The sequence below is a fragment of the Cydia strobilella genome, chromosome 7, assembly GCF_947568885.1.
Source record: "Cydia strobilella chromosome 7, ilCydStro3.1, whole genome shotgun sequence".
NCBI classification, from domain to species: domain Eukaryota; kingdom Metazoa; phylum Arthropoda; class Insecta; order Lepidoptera; family Tortricidae; genus Cydia; species Cydia strobilella.
In genome coordinates, this window is record NC_086047.1 from 14,051,575 (window position 1) to 14,071,690 (window position 20,116).

The window sequence follows — 20,116 nt, forward strand, 5'->3', positions numbered from 1 at the left end:
TCATCAAGACGAGTCGGATGACCAAAACAGCGCGTGCCTATGTTGCACCAAACCTTAGTTCCACTATGTACTGCCAGGGTTCAGCATCAGCTCCATTATGGGTACTGCTCTCCTAAGTGCTCATCAAGACGAGTCGGGTGACTAAAACAGCGTGTGCCTATGTTGCACCAAACCCTAGATCCACTAGGTACTGCCAGGGTTCAGCATCAGCTCTATCATGGGTACCGCTCTCCTAAGTGCTTATCAAGACGAGTCGGGTGACTAAAACAGCGTGTCCCTATGATGCACCAAACCTTAGATCCACTAGGTACTGCCAGGGTTCAGCATCAGCTCTATCATGGGTACTGCTCTCCTAAGTGCTCATCAAGACGAGTCGGATGACTAAAACAGCGTGTGCCTACGTTGCACCAAACCTTAGTTCCGCTAGGTACTGCCAGGGTTCAGCATCAGCTCCATTATGGGTACTGCTCTCATAAGTGCTCATCAAGACGAGTCGGATGACTAAAACAGCGTGTGCCTATGTCGCACCAAACCTTAGATCCATTAGGTACTGCCAGGGTTCAGCATCAGCTCTATCATGGGTACTGCTCTCCTAAGTGCTCATCAAGACGAGTCGGATGACTAAAACAGCGTGTGCCTATGTTGCACCAAACCTTAGATCCATTAGGTACTGCCAGGGTTCAGCATCAGCTCTATCATGGGTACTGCTCTCCTAAGTGCTCATCAAGACGAGTCGGATGACTAAAACAGCGTGTGCCTATGTTGCACCAAACCTTAGACCCACTAGGTACTGCCAGGGTTCAGCATCAGCTCTATCATGGGTACTGCTCTTCTAAGTGCTCATCAAGACGAGTCGGATGACCTAAATAGCGCGTGCCTATGTTGCACCAAACCTTAGATCCACTATGTACTGCCAGGGTTCAGCATCAGCTTCATTATGGGTACTGCTCTCCTAAGTGCTCATCAAGACGAGTCGGGTGACTAAAACAGCGTGTGCCTATGTTGCACCAAACCCTAGATCCACTAGGTACTGCCAGGGTTCAGCATCAGCTCTATCATGGGTACCGCTCTCCTAAGTGCTTATCAAGACGAGTCGGGTGACTAAAACAGCGTGTCCCTATGATGCACCAAACCTTAGATCCACTAGGTACTGCCAGGGTTCAGCATCAGCTCTATCATGGGTACTGCTCTCCTAAGTGCTCATCAAGACGAGTCGGATGACTAAAACAGCGTGTGCCTACGTTGCACCAAACCTTAGTTCCGCTAGGTACTGCCAGGGTTCAGCATCAGCTCCATTATGGGTACTGCTCTCATAAGTGCTCATCAAGACGAGTCGGATGACTAAAACAGCGTGTGCCTATGTCGCACCAAACCTTAGATCCATTAGGTACTGCCAGGGTTCAGCATCAGCTCTATCATGGGTACTGCTCTCCTAAGTGCTCATCAAGACGAGTCGGATGACTAAAACAGCGTGTGCCTATGTTGCACCAAACCTTAGATCCATTAGGTACTGCCAGGGTTCAGCATCAGCTCTATCATGGGTATGGCTCTCCGAAGTGCTCATCAAGACGAGTCGGATGACTAAAACAGCCTGTGCCTATGTTGCACCAAACCTTAGATCCATTAGGTACTGCCAGGGTCCAGCATCAGCTCTATCTTGGGTACTGCTCTTCCAAGTGCTCATCAAGACGAGTCGGATGACTAAAACAGCGTGTGCCTATGTTGCACCAAACCTTAGTTCCGCTAGGTACTGCCAGGGTTCAGCATCAGCTACATTATGAGTACTGCTCTCCTAAGTGCTCATCAAGACGAGTCGGGTGACTAAAACAGCGTGTGCCTATATTGCACCAAACCTTAGATCCACTAGGTACTGCCAGGGTTCAGCATCAGCTCTATCATGGGTACTGCTCTCCTAAGTGCTCATCAAGACGAGTCGGATGACTAAAACAGCGTGTGCCTACGTTGCACCAAACCTTAGTTCCGCTAGGTACTGCCAGGGTTCAGCATCAGCTCCATTATGGGTACTGCTCTCATAAGTGCTCATCAAGACGAGTCGGATGACTAAAACAGCGTGTGCCTATGTTGCACCAAACCTTAGATCCATTAGGTACTGCCAGGGTTCAGCATCAGCTCTATCATGGGTACTGCTCTCCTAAGTGCTCATCAAGACGAGTCGGATGACTAAAACAGCGTGTGCCTATGTTGCACCAAACCTTAGATCCATTAGGTACTGCCAGGGTTCAGCATCAGCTCTATCATGGGTACTGCACTCCTAAGTGCTCATCAAGACGAGTCGGATGACTAAAACAGCGTGTGCCTATGTTGCACCAAACCTTAGTTCCGCTAGGTACTGCCAGGGTTCAGCATCAGCTCCATTATGGGTACTGCTCTCCTAAGTGCTCATCAAGACGAGTCAGGTGACTAAAACAGCGTGTGCCTATGTTGCACCAAACCTTAGATCCACTAGGTAGTTCCAGGGTTCAGCATCAGCTCTATCATGGGTACTGCTCTCCTAAGTGCTCATCAAGACGAATCGGATGACTAAAACAGCGTGTGCCTATGTTGCACCAAACCTTAGTTCCGCGAGGTACTGCCAGGGTTCAGCATCAGCTCCATTATGGGTACTGCTCTCCTAAGTGCTCATCAAGACGAGTCGGGTGACTAAAACAGCGTGTGCCTATGTTGCACCAAACCTTAGATCCACTAGGTACTGCCAGGGTTCAGCATCAGCTCTATCATGGGTACTGCTCTCCTAAGTGCTCATCAAGACGAGTCGGGTGACTAAAACAGCGTGTGCCTATGTTGCACCAAACCTTAGATCCACTAGGTACTGCCAGGGTTCAGCATCAGCTCTATCATGGGTACTGCTCTCCTAAGTGCTCATCAAGACGAGTCGGGTGACTAAAACAGCGTGTGCCTATGTTGCACCAAACCTTAGATCCACTAGGTACTGCCAGGGTTCAGCATCAGCTCTATCATGGGTACCGCTCTCCTAAGTGCTCATCAAGACGAGTCGGGTGACTAAAACAGCGTGTGCCTATATTGCACCAAACCTTAGATCCACTAGGTACTGCCAGGGTTCAGCATCAGCTCTATCATGGGTACCGCTCTCCTAAGTGCTTATCAAGACGAGTCGGGTGACTAAAACAGCGTGTCCCTATGATGCACCAAACCTTAGATCCACTAGGTACTGCCAGGGTTCAGCATCAGCTCTATCATGGGTACTGCTCTCCTAAGTGCTCATCAAGACGAGTCGGATGACTAAAACAGCGTGTGCCTACGTTGCACCAAACCTTAGTTCCGCTAGGTACTGCCAGGGTTCAGCATCAGCTCCATTATGGGTACTGCTCTCATAAGTGCTCATCAAGACGAGTCGGATGACTAAAACAGCGTGTGCCTATGTTGCACCAAACCTTAGATCCATTAGGTACTGCCAGGGTTCAGCATCAGCTCTATCATGGGTATGGCTCTCCGAAGTGCTCATCAAGACGAGTCGGATGACTAAAACAGCCTGTGCCTATGTTGCACCAAACCTTAGATCCATTAGGTACTGCCAGGGTTCAGCATCAGCTCTATCATGGGTATGGCTCTCCGAAGTGCTCATCAAGACGAGTCGGATGACTAAAACAGCCTGTGCCTATGTTGCACCAAACCTTAGATCCATTAGGTACTGCCAGGGTTCAGCATCAGCTCTATCATGGGTACGGCTCTCCGAAGTGCTCATCAAGACGATTTAAATGACCAAAACCGCGTATGTCTGTGTTGCACCAAACCAGAATTCTACTAGGTAGTAGGTAGGTACTGCTACTACTGCCAGGGTTCAGTCAGGGTCATTTTGCTCTCTCATTTTAAAATATCACGAATGTAATTTTATTAGACGTTAATCCAAATTGAGAGTAATTCGGATTAATTATTTGACTTTCATGCCCATTGAAGTTAATCCGAATTAAAGTTAATCCGAATTAACTTCAATGGCCATTAACGTCTCAAAAATTTAATCCGAATTAACTTTAATCCGAATTAACTTTAATGCAATTGGTTAATGGCGGAACTAATGGTTAATAAAATTGATCAATGGTTAATTAAAATTAACAATTACGGCCAACACTGCATACAAGACATAGTATACCATACAAGTAGTTACAGATGCGCCACCGAGCGAGCGGGGGTAAGAGATATTCATATAAAATTTGGGCAGCATAGGATTCTTTCATTCTTATAAATTTCGGTATTTCGACATCGCCTACCTATGATGCCACCCGGTCGGTGATAAGGACAAAGCATGACACTATTTTCTCTTTCCTCTTATAGGAATCGCAATAATACTATTTTTTTTCTATCAAAGAATGTCAGGCCCTTGGCCGCCCATGATGCCGGTTGTCAATGTTACTGTGTGAACTTGACAGCAATATACATAATTAATAATTATGCGCGTGCAATAGAGATAGCAACAGAGCAACAGGCGGGTCAATGTACTTAAATCTATGTGGAAAGCGTCTCTTCTTTACCTGCGTATGTATTTAAGTCGACTATGAAAGACCAATGCACTGATTTAAACTTTCATGATTGTTACACATTATTAAATTGTAAAACGGGAAAAACTCGCGCGGCTAGAAGATGTTGATGTCAACTTTAGCCAGTCTTCTCCAAGACCACGAGGACAACGCCGTCCTCGAAACGTCGGAGGTAAATCTTAAAACTTAAATACGCGAGTCCCGTTTTACAACTTAATAACATAACATACTCAATGCGTCTACCATGGAACGATAAAGTACATAGGGAGAGGGGAAGCTGAGTGCATGAATTTCATGCGTTCTAACATAGGTACGCACTATTTGACAAATTTTAACTTAAATACTACAAGCTTTACCATGTTCCATTAGACATAATAGCGGCTCCATAATTATTCGTAGTAATACTAATCGGCTAATGGTAATGCCCACAATCAATAATCATTAAACGTTGCAGCGGCGTTGCAGCAAAGCATTACCTACTTAAATCACAGCAGCGGTCGATAATCGCTTGATTCTGTGTGCAAAGTGAACTACAAGCTTTCTCAAGCCAAGCGCCTACGTCAGTTAGGAGTTTATACGTAATTGTAAAATGTCTACCTTTTTTAGCTAACTAAATTCCTACAAAAGAAACACCTGCTGTCACTGCATTAACTCTTAACACATTCACTGCCCCCAACGGCCCCAACGCACATGTGCGTTCACCTACATAGAAGTTTGTTCCTAGGCCACGCCCCCTGGCAGTGAATGCGTTAAGGCGTGATTCCATCAGTGTGCGGCACGTGCTGCACAAGCATTCTTGTACTAAATATACTTGTGCCGCACACTGGTGGAATCCCGCCTTTAGGTTCATTGTTTTACCTAGCGCTCACACGATCGGTACATTCGCCTGGAAGTTACAACTCAACCCGGAGTAATTATTAGTGCGCAGCTAACATACTTTATTAGCCAGGTACTTGTATAGGACCCAATTGGCCCGTTTGTATGCTTTATCAACTGGCCTGGCCTGTAGGGCTTGGCCATCAAAGCATCGCCAATCCATAATACTATTAGTGATTCGCTAACTCGATTGCTACCTACATATTGAAAATGGTAGCGCTTGCCGATCGTATCGTAATGAATGGCGAAACGTCAATGAAACAAAAAGAATGAATGAAACAAGTGTTGAATAACGACTGATCCACGAGTGAGCGCCGATTGTAAGCACAGCCAGACTACTGCTACCACTCAATGTACAATGGTCTTATGTCGCAATCATTACACAACACATGCGATTATTAGGCTCTGCGGCACAGCATTAGATTTGCTCTACGCTCTAATGAATGGACAGCATTGTTATGTGCATGTTAAACGAGAGTACATTGAAATTTCCATTTATGTAACCTACGCGGTAACGTCATCATGGTTAAACATAATACGATTTAGTTTTTCAAGTCACCTTGGGGTTTCATTCACGACATCTGCCTACCGCTCTGTATATTCCACGGTGCTGGCTTCCGCTTCAGAGAACAATAAAATTAACTGTTACTCCTTCTCATGTTCATTGCGACGCTGGGTTACACCAAGAATTATAGCTAAAAGCATTTCGCCCACCTTTTCATGTGAATCGCGCTTAAAATTCATTTACCCGGAACCCAGTTATTTCTCATTCGTAATCTTCGTTCCGTTGAGAAATTATATTTCCCCGAAAATTCTCACTGAATTATAATATGAACTTTCTAATAACAAGAGCTTGTTTTTTGTAGTAAGGAGCAACATAATATCGATCGCGGGTTCTTTCAACTTAATAAATCATGACCATCGCATTTTTCTTATCTCATCATTGTTGTATACCACTCGACCTAATGAAATAGCAATTTAACTCAAATGACAAATATTATTCTGATCAATTGGTAAGTCCAACAGCGGACACTAAAAAGACAATTGAGAGACATAGTCTATAGACATTATGAGGAACCATTCTAATGCAGCGACAGTTTTTGCGGCATGAAGCTTCGTTAGTGAGAAGTAAAGCATTTTTTTCATCGGTGTGGTATTTTCTGGCATAATGAGCGATCCCAAGATTAATTACAACTATACTTCAGAAAAAAGGTTAAAGTGCGAATACAAAGCGGTGTTTCAGAAACACCCTAGCCATATAGGAAAGACTCATTGTTTCTCTATATTAATAATGTGTAAAAAGGTGAACGAGTGTTCATCAACACGTAAGGGGAATGCGTCATGATGATATCAGATCGGTAACTTGTCGTCGTCAGTCTTCCTATTACGTTGAATACGTTTTTGTGTTGTATATGGTGCGATATAAACATTAGCGCGCTGTAAATGTGATGTGTATGTTGTTCGCAGGTGACTTCCCGGAGTTCCACCGCGCCTATCCGGAGTGGTGCAGCGAGGCGGGCGCCCAGCATGTGCCGCACCTGCCGCTCATGGGGCTGAGGTCAGTACACTACACACTACACTACACATTATACTCACCTGCTAATTGCGATCACATCTAAATTCTAAAATATCTGCCATGCCTTTGATAGAGCAGTTTGTAATATACAAGATATTTTTGTATTGCTCATGGTTGCCAAATGCCAACCACATAAAAGTAGCTGCTGTTGTCGCGTCTTTTTTCTTCGGATTTTTTAAACAGACGTAGAAAAAAAACAACTAATTATGTGCAGAAACTAAAAGATGAGTACTATCCTACTATCCAATAAGTTAATATTTGACTGAGCAAATAATCGACGTTTAGTTTCCCAAGGGCATTTTGTATGCTGGATTATCCAGCCTGGATATCATGGAGTCAATTATGCCCTATCTAAGAAGTTCTCAACCTTATACCGGCAATTAAGTCGGTATCAACTCATTTCTAGAACCGCTCGTTTGAAACACGCCGCGATAATTACATGATCTAGGAAAATCGCGCACGCGTGGGAATCCGATCGCGGCGCACGAGATGTAGTCTAACCCGTTCGTATAAAAATACCGCAAATCGATGTACAGGTTAGCCGTTTGTCACACACATACTAGAGGCCAAAACAAAATTTTTGACCCGCAGTTCCTAAAAAAATTTCGCTGGGGGGGGGGGGGGGGAGCGGTAAAACATTATTTTTTTTGTATGGAAAAATTATTTTTTTCCAAAACCTCTCGTATGTGGTATCATACGAAAGGGCTTTTTGAGGCGATTCTAAAAATATATCACATCATTACATTTCGGGCATTTTTTTAAAATTAAAACAAAAAGAATTTTCGAAACATACCAAGTTTGAGCTCCTCCAGACACGATATGGCTGATTTTTTTTTGTACAATATACCACAAATGATACGTGATATCCTCATGTCTAACTCCAAGAAAGCAATTTTGAAAATAATATCATTAACAATTTTTTTTAAATTTTTCAATTTTACAAAGTGACACAGTTCTACTTCAATACCTATTTCACGAGACTTATGGAACTATACTGCAGATACGGTACATATTAATCATAAAATGATACGTAATATCCATATATCGAACGGGAAATACCTCTTTAACCCTTTAACTGCGCCTTTCATCAGTTGGTATAGTTTGTTTAGTTTTTGACACAAAATATCAAAATTGTATCCTTCAGATACGATATACCCTATCGATTTTTCTTTGTACAATATACCACAAATGACACGTAATATTTTATTATTTAACCCCAAGAAAGCAATTTTGAAAATAATTTCATTTAGTTTTTTTTTAATTTCTCAATATTGTAATATTGAAAAATTATACACATGAAAAATAAATAAAAAAACAAAGAAATTATTTTCAAAATTGCTGTCTTGGGGTTAGATATCAAGATATTACGTATTATTTATGGTATATTGTACAAAAAAAAATCAGTAAGGTACATATATCGTATCTGAAGGATACAATATTGATATTTTGTGTCAAAAACAAAACAAACTATACCAACCGATGAAAAGGCGCAGTTAAAGGGTTAAAGAGGTATTTCCCGTTCGATATATGGATATTACGTATCATTTTATGATTAATATGTACCGTATCCGCAGTATAGTGCCATAAGTCTCGTGAAATAGGTATTGAAGTAGAACTGTCACTTTGTAAAAGTGAAAAATTAAAAAAATTGTTAATGATATTATTTTTTAAATTGCTTTCTTGGGGTTCGATATCAAGATATTACGTATCATTTGTGGTATATTGTACAAAAAAAATCAGTAAGTTATATCGTAGCTGGAGGATACAACCTTGATATTTTGTGTCAATAACTAAACAAATTATACCAACTGATGAAAAGGCGCAGTTAAAGGGTTAAAGAGGTATTTCCCGTTGGATATATTTTGTACGCTTAAAAAGAGGCACCTGCCCAGTTATAATTACGTTTGTTTGTGCGAACTCAATAAACATTTATATATGGATATTACGTATCATTTTATGATTAATATGTACCGTATCTGCAGTATAGTTCCATAAGTCTCGTGAAATAGGTATTGAAGTAGAACTGTGTCTCTTTGTAAAATTGAAAAAAAAAAAAAAAAAATGTTAATGATATTATCATCTATTGCTTTCTTGGGGTTAGACATGAGGATATCACGTATCATTTGTGGTATATTGTACAAAAAAAAATCAGCCATATCGTGTCTGGAGGAGCTCAAACTTGGTATGTTTCGAAAATTCTTTTTGTTTTAATTTTAAAAAAATGCCCGAAATGTAATGATGTGATATATTTTTAGAATCGCCTCAAAAAGCCCTTTCGTATGATACCACACTCGATAGGTTTTGGAATTTTTTTTCCATACAAAAAAAAATGTTTTACCAGCGAAATTTTTTTAGGAACTGTGGGTCAAAAATTTTGTTTCGACCTCTAGTATGCGTGTGCCAAACGGCTAACCTGTACATCGATTTGCGGTATTCCTTTGAAATTGGGGTCGAGCGGCTTCCGCTAATGTTTTCCTTGATCGCCGAGAATCGGCGGAAAAAGCCGGCAGCCCACCGATTCCGGTGCGACTGGCTTTCTTAATAAGACTTCGTTGAGGAGCTCTATAATCGTATTCCATGGGAAACGGTTATACTCCACACCTCAGTTTCTAATGCGGTGCTTTTTTATAGCGACGGACGAGACCATTAAGTCAATTAATAAAAGCGAATAATATGCAAATAATGGCGGTTTCCTCGATAGCGCACATCCGCTATTTAACTCTAACTAGAAAACATAAATATTTCTAAAGAGAAGTCGTTTGATAGTGTGGGAGTCAGTTCTGTTACGTTGACTGAAGGGTAACCAGTCCTACGAAAGCGCCATAATTTCGGTTAGGTACATTACATACGAGTGTCGTAATCAAGAAAACTGTTACTCGGGGATTGTAGATTGGAAAAATCGTAGGTTTTACACACCTACATCTCACCACATAATACCGTTGTGTACACCAAGTACAAAAACCTACACTGCGGAGACAATGTAGGTGCAACGTGATCGACAAACCTGTCCCACTAGGAGGGAAAAGTCAATTGCGTAAATGATACGTAATTCATGTTTTATAATGGCAATTAAATACAGTAGGCGCTCGGTAATCCGGCACCTGAAATTTTCCCCCTATGTCGTGTTAAAGGAGAAAACACCATACATCATTAAATAAAGGAATACATAAACCACGGAAAACAGGCATAGCTTAGGTAAATCACACTCCGACGCCGCAATGGCGGATTGTTGGAGTTGCTGAATTATTGGATTTGTATGGGAAATAAAAGCTTTATACAGAAAATAAATTCATATCAATTGGCTCAGTTTTATTGGTCGTTAGGGCCCGCGTGCGGGGTGCGGGAGATTTCCAAAACGCATGCCATATGGCACGGTGTTCAAATATATTTCGTTTTGTTTTCGATAAACTTAGCTTAGTCATTAGAGAAAACAAAAGAATTGTGTTTTCTACGTGAGATAAATGGCGTCTTACTTGCATTCTCAAAGCAGTCACGTATTAATAAATAACATTAACCTAGGTACAGTGTCATTTACACAGCGGGTAATTAGATAAATAATTACTTTAATAGTAGTACTCTTATGATCTGATGTCAGAAGATAAGCAGCATCTCCAGGTATCTAGAAAATGGTAATTGAACCTATACCGTGTGTGCGCCGCATATGAGCCATGCAAAAACAGTTTAGAAGACGCTTGCGCACTTACTCATACCCGCCACTTAGCGTAGCACTTAGCAATTTTATTTGCATTGAACACTCATATCCTTTAGCAAATATCAGCTCGATGCCGAGATTCATTGAAAACACTTCAATGTCAAATATTTCGTTCTACTATTCCATTCATCATTCCGTGACTGTGCGCTAGTCGGTGGTGTTTATTCAGTTGGAAACGTTTGTATGGCTCGCTTTGTATCGAATTATCAAAGACCTTCCGTCTTGCCAAATTAAGACATCGATTGGGCCTGAGATATCGGTCTGTTTTCTTTACTTCACGGACAGTGTGTCCGGCCAATAAAAAAGGTGTTTCGACGAATTGCGAGAGACATAATGAGCAGACATCGTGAATTTCGATACAATTACGGGCATCATAGTTCAATTAAAGGAATTGCTTAAAAGCAATAGAGAAATGATCAATTAAGGTGCAAATTACTGTAGTTAACTTTAATAATATCAGCTGGAATTGAGTACCTTAACTCAACATCCCCGCGCTACAATACTGCACTGCAATTGATACAACATTTACGATGTCTGGTAATAAATAAGTTACCACTGTTACCAGCGTTTAGTAGTTATTTGTTTTACAAGGGGGCAAAGTTGTTGTTTAACCTCACGTGCTAATATTGATACCTGAGCAAGCGAAATATTCCAAAATTAACCCACGAGCGTAGCGAGTGGTTGGAAAAATGGAATCTTGAGCGTTGCGAGGGTTTCAAAGCACGAGGGTTAAACAAATTTGTTGGCATAATTGTGTTTCACTACAAATTTTTTCATCCACCAACACAAGGAAAATACTAACTGTAAAATATCAAACAAAATCAAAGCAAATCGATTCATAATGAATGTTATTAAATATTTATCATTCAAAATCACCATTGAAAAGTCAATTTTACCAGCAAACATAAGGAAACAACTCAAAATTTGCATTTGATTACTTTGCCTTACATGTGGATATAATGCACCATCAGTTTTTGAACAATCAAGAGAGCCTTTACCAACTTGTTTTACAACTTTTACAAGGGGGAAAATTACAGCTATTATTCTTGTAATGATAGGCGATCGGCTACTAGTTACTAGCGTACGTAATTGAAGGTAGATTAGAAAATTGAGAAAGAATTTAATCTTTGACCTTTTACAAAGAGATGATCACACGGCGATATCGAAGCGAGATGGCCGAGTTGACGCATTGCAGGCGGCTAATGGACCCATTCATCATAACGATGGAACCGTAGAAAACGCGTATCCATCACATCGTGTGTATTTAAATATCGACCTTACTTCGTGCAACAATAGCTGAAACTTTAAACACAAGTCAAAGCAAGAAACGGTCTTTTGAAAGTCGTCGGACGTTAAGATTCGTGAGTTAGGCGCGATCGACGCGGCCCGAGTGATTGTAGTTGGCCGCCTTGTAAGTTGTAGTGCATTGCATTCGCGGTGAAACCTAGTGTTACGCACGCTCTCAATGGAGAGCGGCTTCATTCATTCATGCAAAGAACGCAGCCTGAGCTGGCCGAGGCCGGGGCCGGGCGCGATTTTACTAACATTTTAACATGATAATTTACATCACAATAGCGTTATGGACTTCTTGGGATGGAGGAATACCGTATCGTATTCTTCAGTGCACTAACACCTAGCGATAATTACGCAGTAGACTTTTTTCTGTACGTTACCATTTTTGAAGATCTTTTTATTACTTAGGCTTTAAATATTATCCAATTCGAAAAGGAAGGTTGATATAAATGAAGTTTTGCATGTGTCTACAGTAAATATTAAATAGGTAATGTAAATATTATTTTTCCCCTCGCTAGCACTAGTACGTCAAAACACTAAAAGAAACAAATTGAAATAACACATTAATTACTCCGGCCGACACCTACCCGCAGGTATTTCCACTTCACCCAATTAGCTCGCCCAGTATAGCTCATATATTTTATTGTATCATTTTGTGGAGAAGTGGACTACATACACCAGACGATAGTAATGAATGCTTACTTAAATGCATTCCTCCTGACTCAAATTATTTACTTGTGTTCGCTGGTGCTTTCAACTGTGCCAGCTCGCTAATGTTTTTCCCCCTCACTAGCTCGGAAAGCCGTCTTTTATCCTTTAAAGCAAGCGGGTAAAACCGCATTTTATCTACTAGTGGGGAAAGTAATTTGACCTTGGATGGAGCGTGTTTAAGTAGCTTTTGACAGATAACAAAACGTGAAACGCTCATAATAATGGTTCGTTCGATATTAATTATCGTTAAATAAATGGTTTGAGAATTTAACAAAAAATACCAAATTTAGCTTTATTTAATGATTTTAAGTCATAACCTTAAAATTCCATAAGAAACATATTTGTTTTTTTTGTAATGATGTTGAACGCACAAGTCGAGTCGATGCAATTTCAAAACGCATCGTCAGAAATGTCAACATTGTCAAATGTCAACAAAAATTCTACTTTGAAGTTTTGTCACCGACTCCGACTCACGTAAAAATACACAACTTCCATTTTATCCTTTCAAACAAGCGGGTATAAACGCATTTTATCCACTAGTGGGGAAAGTAATATGACCTTGGATGGTGCGTGTTTAAGTAGCTTTTGACAGATATAACAAAACGCAAAACGCTCATAATAATGGTTCGTTCGATATTAATTATCATTAAATAAATGGTTTGAGAATGTAATCAAAAATACCAAATTTAGCTTTATTTAATGATTTTAAGTCATAACCTTAAAATTCCATAAGAAACATATTTGTTTTTTTATAATGATGTTGTATGCACAAGTCGAGTCAATGCAATTTCAAAACGCATCGTTAGAAATGTCAACATTGTCAAATGTCAACAAAAATTTTACTTTGAAGTTTTGTCACCGATTCCGACTCACGTAAAAATACACAACTTCCAGAGTTTTCTGTTATAATTATAATATTGTATTATCGTAAAAAAATGAGTGATTCCAGTGATGAAGATGATCTAACGCCTGCATGTGGATGTTGCACTTTCCTCGCTATAATAATACGAAAAGTTTTGTGTTACAAAGTGTTAATAACTATTGCGTCTTCATTCTTGACGACGACAACGTATAGAAAGGGAATGAAGACGTGCTTTTCGTTGTACGCTCTGTGCACTATGTTTGAACAGGATGTTCGGACGTGTACGTACGCACCAACTGCCCTGAGCAACAAGCTATTGCTGTGCACTGTCAATAGGTATTTTCCAATGCAATGTGTACTAACTAATGTACCCTCACCTAACTACACTAAGTAATACTACTTATACAACTCTTACAAGTAACCAACTGTAATAATGGATAACATTTGTTTTGGTTAAAATGCTTCTCGCACAACACTGCTGTCTGCAGTGAATCCTTGGAATTGGTGATGGCTAAGATTTATGCTGTTTAAAGTGCCTTCTTTAATTTAGAGCAAAGTTCTAAAATAATTTACTTAATAGGCAGATATACTTTTAGAACAATTCTAACCTAAGTTATAAATAAATGGATAACTTTTCGTATTAATAATAACATCATCGTTTGTGTATGTGTTAACTGAGCCGTAAATCTGATTAGAAGCGGAATCTGCGCGAATCTTCTTTACTCATACTCATTTATTAATAATATTATTACATATTACACGTCAAAAATTTAATTACATGAGACAGATTACATTATTTTACAGTTTTGGGTAGTGTAGGTACAAATATGTCAATTAATGTTATGTTGATGTTGAACCTAATTGGAGCTTTCCGTTTTGTTCCGCCCACGGGCTGCCGGCTCCTTTGGCAATAACATTTACGAACTATAAATAGGTAGCAAGCAACATTGGAATATTTTATGGTCTAAATGTAATGACGCCTACGCGGCCCGCTCCGCCCCGCGCCGCGCAGTTTCGCTGTCAGACTCTATATCGGTGCGTTGTGTATTGATGGTGAAGGAAACATCTATTTCAGTACACGAATCACATCCGCACGCGAAGCCTACGTGGGAGTTCCGCGCTGTCTCCTAACAACTCCCGTCCTCGAGGAATACTCCCGTCCTCGAGGAATGCTCCTCGTTCTTCGTTTATCATTTGATCGCCGACAAAGGACACAAAGCTCGTAGGCGAGACCTTGGCGCGGCCTCCAGCCCGCGAGGGTAACCTTTTGAGCCGCGCGACCCTTGTAATATTCGGGTTGCGAATAGAGCACCCTTATCAACTCGTGCTGACGAGTGCTCACAAAATGAGATAGAAAACGAAACCCGAATCAAAAGCGGTTATTAAAAGTTTATCGATGTACGTAAATTGAAAAAAAAAAAACCGATCAAGTGCGAGTCGGACTCGCGCAAGAAGGGTTCCGTACCATTACGCAAAAAACGGCAAAAAAATCACGTTTGTTGTATGGGAGCCCCGCTTCAATATTTATTTTATTCTGAGTATTTGTTGTTATAGCGGCAACAGAAATACATCATCTGTGAAAATTTCAACTGTCTAGCTATCACGGTTCATGGGGATACAGCCTGGTGACATACGGACGGACGGACAGCGAAGTCTTAGTAATAGGGTCCTGTTTTTATTTTACCCTTCGGGTACGGAATCCTAAAAACGGACTGATCACAAGGTGATAGCTTATTTTACTAAGAACATTTCACATAAAAATTTGAAGACATCATGGCGTGTCTCAGTCAATCATGGTGTGTCCGTGTGACGGCGCGAGTGACGTCAACACTGACGTCGGCCTGCGTGAGTTCATTCACGAGCCGAGCCGCGGTCACAGCCAGATAAGCCAATCTCGAACCACTCCACCCCTACATTACCCGATCCATGCCCGACTTACGAGTACGTCAAAACACTAAAAGAAACAAATTGAAATAACACATGAATGAAGCACGAATGGACGATTTTCATGCCATAATGAGAAAAAGAATCGCCTCTCAAATGTATCGCCTGCGGGGTAGCACCAACAGCTTGCTGGTAGATATAGCCGAGAGGAGGGATTGTCCGTTTTTTAGCCACTGGGCGTCGGCTCATCGTCCTGTTTACCGGGACCCCAAATAAGTTTAAAAAATAAACTGTAATACCTAAGTTAAGATGTACTAACCCTAATATTATAAGTCTGTATATAACTAACAATCTATGGGCAATCTGGCCTGAAATAAAGAATTTAATAATAATAATAAACCCGCAGGGCAGCTTGTGGCGAGCTGTTGGGGAGTAACGACCCCACGGACCCGAGTGCTCCCGAGAGTCGGTCAGGGTCTCCGTCTCCGGCGTGTCTTCGTCGGTCGGAGTGGACCCCAAGGGGACCCGCAGGACTCTCAGCTCTGGCTTGCCTTCATTGGCTGTCCAGAGAGGAGTCGCTAGAGCTATATGCTCCAGGGGTGGAAGTGAAAGATGCATAAGACGCGAGTTGGCACAGTGGCTGGTAACAGCCACTGGGTAGAAAGCGGCGCACACCTCTCGACACCCCTGAGCCGCTCACACCGGTGTTGCTCCTGGTCGTCTTCACGACGGCAGTTTCAGGGGCCCATCTAGTCAGCGGCGAGTCACCGCCTGCCTCGATAACGTGTACAACATTGTTATGGCAGGTGTCCGGACCTCTCAGCAATAGCCCAATCTTTTGACCAGCCAAACTTCAACACCATAACCGGCACTCTTTTCCACTGTTTTTATAATAGCCCCTACGCCTGTTGGAACCGATTTACGGGTATCTATTTGTACCCCTGAATGGGTTCTAGCAGGTGTATTACATAACAGCAAACTTCTCCAAAGGGCCTCTACGTGTTGGATCTGTATCCCCACGCACGCCTATCAAGTGAACGGGATGTATATACCCGTGAGTTTATATGAGATACAAATTAGGATGGTCCTTATATGGCAAAAAAAAATTTTTTTTCGATTTTTTAACGGGGCACCATTTCTTTTGATTATTTAACATTAAAATAGGTAAGAGTATTTTTTTCATAATTTTTGGACAATAATTAGAGGTCGCTACCGCAGCTTGAACTTTGTGAAATAAAATTAAACAAACGTATTACATGCAAAATCAGATTTATTGTAAAAAAAACTCTGAAGTGTTAAAGATTGCAGTTATAATCTCTAAAATGGACATCTGAATCAACTACACAATCAGGTATCCATAACACAACAACAACATAAATAACAAATTAGGATAAAAGGGTGGATTTCTGGGCGTTGGGGTACTTTTTTCGGAATTGTTTTACTACTAAAAGCAAATACTGTTTTTGGTCTTCATTAGTTGTTAATAGCTTATTGTATTCCTCCATCAATGCCACTCCGCGTTCTGCGATGTCATTTACCACCCGCATGGATTGTACTATTTTTTTTGCCGCTTTAAAGTCTTCGTCACCTTCCCAATTTTCAACATCTTTGTTAAAAAACCGTGATGAAATGCCAAGTATTTGGAAGAACCTTAAAGAGTTACTTGTGACAAAGTCTTCAATATCTTTTTCCATGATATGTTTGGCGTCTAGGCTTATTCTTTTGGGACAATACTCCAGCCCTTCATTTTTTAGTGCCATCACCATTTTTTTCTTTACTTCAATCGGAAGCTTGTCGTCGAAAAATGCAAATGAAACAAGTTCTTCACTTAGGTACCATAAATGACCTAAAACCTTTTTCAAAGCAACGTTGGCCATCGCCAGATTAATATTTTTAAATGTTATGAGGTCTTTCAGCAGGTTCAAATCATTTCGTGGTGCACATTGCCCAGCAGGTGCTTCGAACCAATACTTCACGTATATGACGGCAGTAAAAGTACAAATATCTTTTACTGCTTTTTCTTCTCTTTTGGTCATTTTAAATTGATGCCGAAACATAAATAATTTGAAGCAGTACATCGCTTTTGCCATCCAACGAGCACGGTGAAGGCCTGCAGGCATTCTGAATGCGACTCCACTGTCGGGAATACCTCCCAAATAAATGATTGTGAGATTTAATAGCTCTCTGTAATCATCACGCGGTTGGTATTCACGCAATTGATCCTGTGCGAAAGAAATCATTCCTGAAGAGATATTTTCAACATATTTGGCAGACTCGGGATCAGAAATAACATTCTTGTAATCCTTAGGATTAATATGGGTCCAATTCTTTTTGAACCTTTTAAATAACAAAACTTCTGGGCCACTAGATGGACCAAGGGCTTGATTTGCGATGGCTTCTAACATAATTTCCATTATGTGATGGCGACAGGCGAGCCAAAGCATATCTTTCTCCATTTTTTGTTCTAAAATAACGCAGCATCCGTTTCGCAGTCCAGTGTTAACTGCCGTTGTGTCAAAGCATAAGCATTTAACTTTGTCACTTAATCCCCATGTCTGTACTGTTTCATGAACAGCAGAGGCACATGCTTCACCGGTTCCGCGTTCAAGTTTAGGAACTGCCAACAGCTGATCTACTCCATGCCCAGACACTAATATTGGTAAGCGATCCACCGTTTCATGTCCTGTTATATCTTCAATAAGTTTACCATCCCAGTGTATTGTTAAGGGCAAATCGGGCTTAAATTCTTTTTTTAGACACTTTGCTATGACTTTACGATGCTTTATCCGCTGCCGGCGAATCGAAGAACGATTAATGTTGAACTTTTGAGGTTCTGTACAAGTTTTTTTTAAAACAGATGCTAAGACGATAGTGGCTTTCCTGTCAGTTAATTTAGCGGCATCAAGACTCGCCGCTACGTGGGGATCAATCAAAAGCTTTCTTCCTCGCTTTTGTGGTGGCGGTGTTGGAAGTGTTGAGGGCCCTGCTTCGTCGTTCATGTCAGGTGTTGGCGTGGGATTTTCACTGCTAGATGTAGATGAAAAGTTATGTATTCCTCGCAGAGCATGAATTTTTTGTTCTTCGCGTTTGCGGCGTTTTTGTAGGTTTGCTTCTTTCTTTAAATTTTGAGCCTCTTTCTGTAAACTTTTTTTGTCCACTGTAGTCATAATGCCTGCCCGATTAACGCGTTGTTGCAGTAAGAATTGTTTATCTTCTTCGATAGTCATCATATCTAAGGCTTTCGCGTGCGCAATGTCGAATAATTGTTCTATTTGGTTTAGCCATTCTTGTTCTTTTTTTTCTGTTACAGCGGAGCGTTTTGAAGCATTTTCTTTATTTTTTTTAAGTTTCTGCCACTCTTTAAAGTGGTATTCAATTTTGGCTATTACATGTTTCTTTAATCTTGTTGGTATTGCAGCTTTTTCCCATATGGTCAAGACGGAATGGGCGGTCGCCGTCGCAGACTCTCTTATAGTTTTTTTTTCATCGGTTTTAAAGTGAAAAAACAAACTTAGCACTTCACGTATTGACGGCAATTTTGTTTGCTTCAAACTTGGTGTTAACTGGCCTATAAGCCAGATGTTAGTTGTATTTCGCGTTGAGACGCGTATTCCACTGCTTGTAGACGCCATTACAATACTTCACAACGATACGCTTGAGGATTACGTGCAGACTCTCACAATAACGAAAATGGACTGAAGATCGTCCCACGCGGTCGCATCGCGGGGGTGTGAGAGGGGGGTGGAGGACGCGTCAGTGCATCGCTAGTAGGCAACGGCACTTGATTTCATTTAACAAGTCAAAATTTTATAACAAAAACGCACGAATAAATAGTTGGCTCGATTCATAAAATTGTTATATTTTTTTACATTTTTTAAAACTTTGACCTTCGGTAGCGACCTCTAAAACTAAATAAAAAAAATTAAAAAAAATTGTGTGGAAATAACTCATGCTAAATAACAATTTAAAGAGGTGCCCCATTCACTTTTCAGAAATCGAGAAATAAGGACCACCCTAATACAAATAATAATAATAATTAATTACTCCGGCCGACACCTACCCGCAGGTATTTCCACTTCACCCAATTAGCTCGCCCAGTATTATAGCTCATATATTTTATTGTATCACTTTTTAGAGAAGTGGACTACATACACCAGATGATAGTAATGAATGCTTACTTAAATGCATTCCTCCTGACAACTTATTTACTTCTGTTCGCTGGTGCTTTCAACTGTGCCTGCTTGCTAATGCTTTTTAAAACAAGCGTGTAAAACCGCATTTTATCCACTAGTGGGGAAAGTAATTTGACCTTGGATGGAGCGTGTTTAAGTAGCTTTTGACAGATAACAAAACGTAAAACGCTCATAATAATGGTTCGTTCGATATTAATTACCATTAAATAAAGTTCAAAACTTTGAGAATTTAATATAAGAATACCAAATTTAGCTTTATTTAATTATTATAAGTCATAACCTTAAAATTCCATAAGAAACATTTGGTTTTTTATAATGAATTAATGAATGTTGAACGCACAAGTTGAGTCGATGCAATTTCAAAACGCATCATCAGAAATGTTAACATTGTCAAAAGTCAACAAAAATTTTACTTAATAAGTTTTCCCACCGACTGAACCGACTCCGACTCACCTAAAATTACACAACTTCCAGAGTTTTCTGTTATAATATCGT

The 20,116-nt window shown here is 40.5% G+C and overlaps 1 protein-coding gene and 1 long non-coding RNA gene across 3 annotated transcripts in view; both read left to right on the forward strand.

Moving 5' to 3' along the window:
- Positions 1-20,116, forward strand: part of LOC134743235 (dual specificity protein phosphatase Mpk3-like) — a 61,510-nt gene that overhangs the window by 16,122 nt on the left and 25,272 nt on the right. For both annotated transcript variants that reach the window (XM_063676641.1, XM_063676642.1), the window contains exon 2: positions 6,858-6,948. In XM_063676641.1, the coding sequence (XP_063532711.1) occupies positions 6,858-6,948 (91 nt within the window). The remainder of the gene's footprint in view (positions 1-6,857; positions 6,949-20,116) is intronic.
- Positions 16,494-19,280, forward strand: LOC134743256 (uncharacterized). The gene is made up of 2 exons (XR_010128000.1): positions 16,494-17,990; positions 18,754-19,280. It is a non-coding gene; the product is annotated as an uncharacterized LOC134743256 (long non-coding RNA).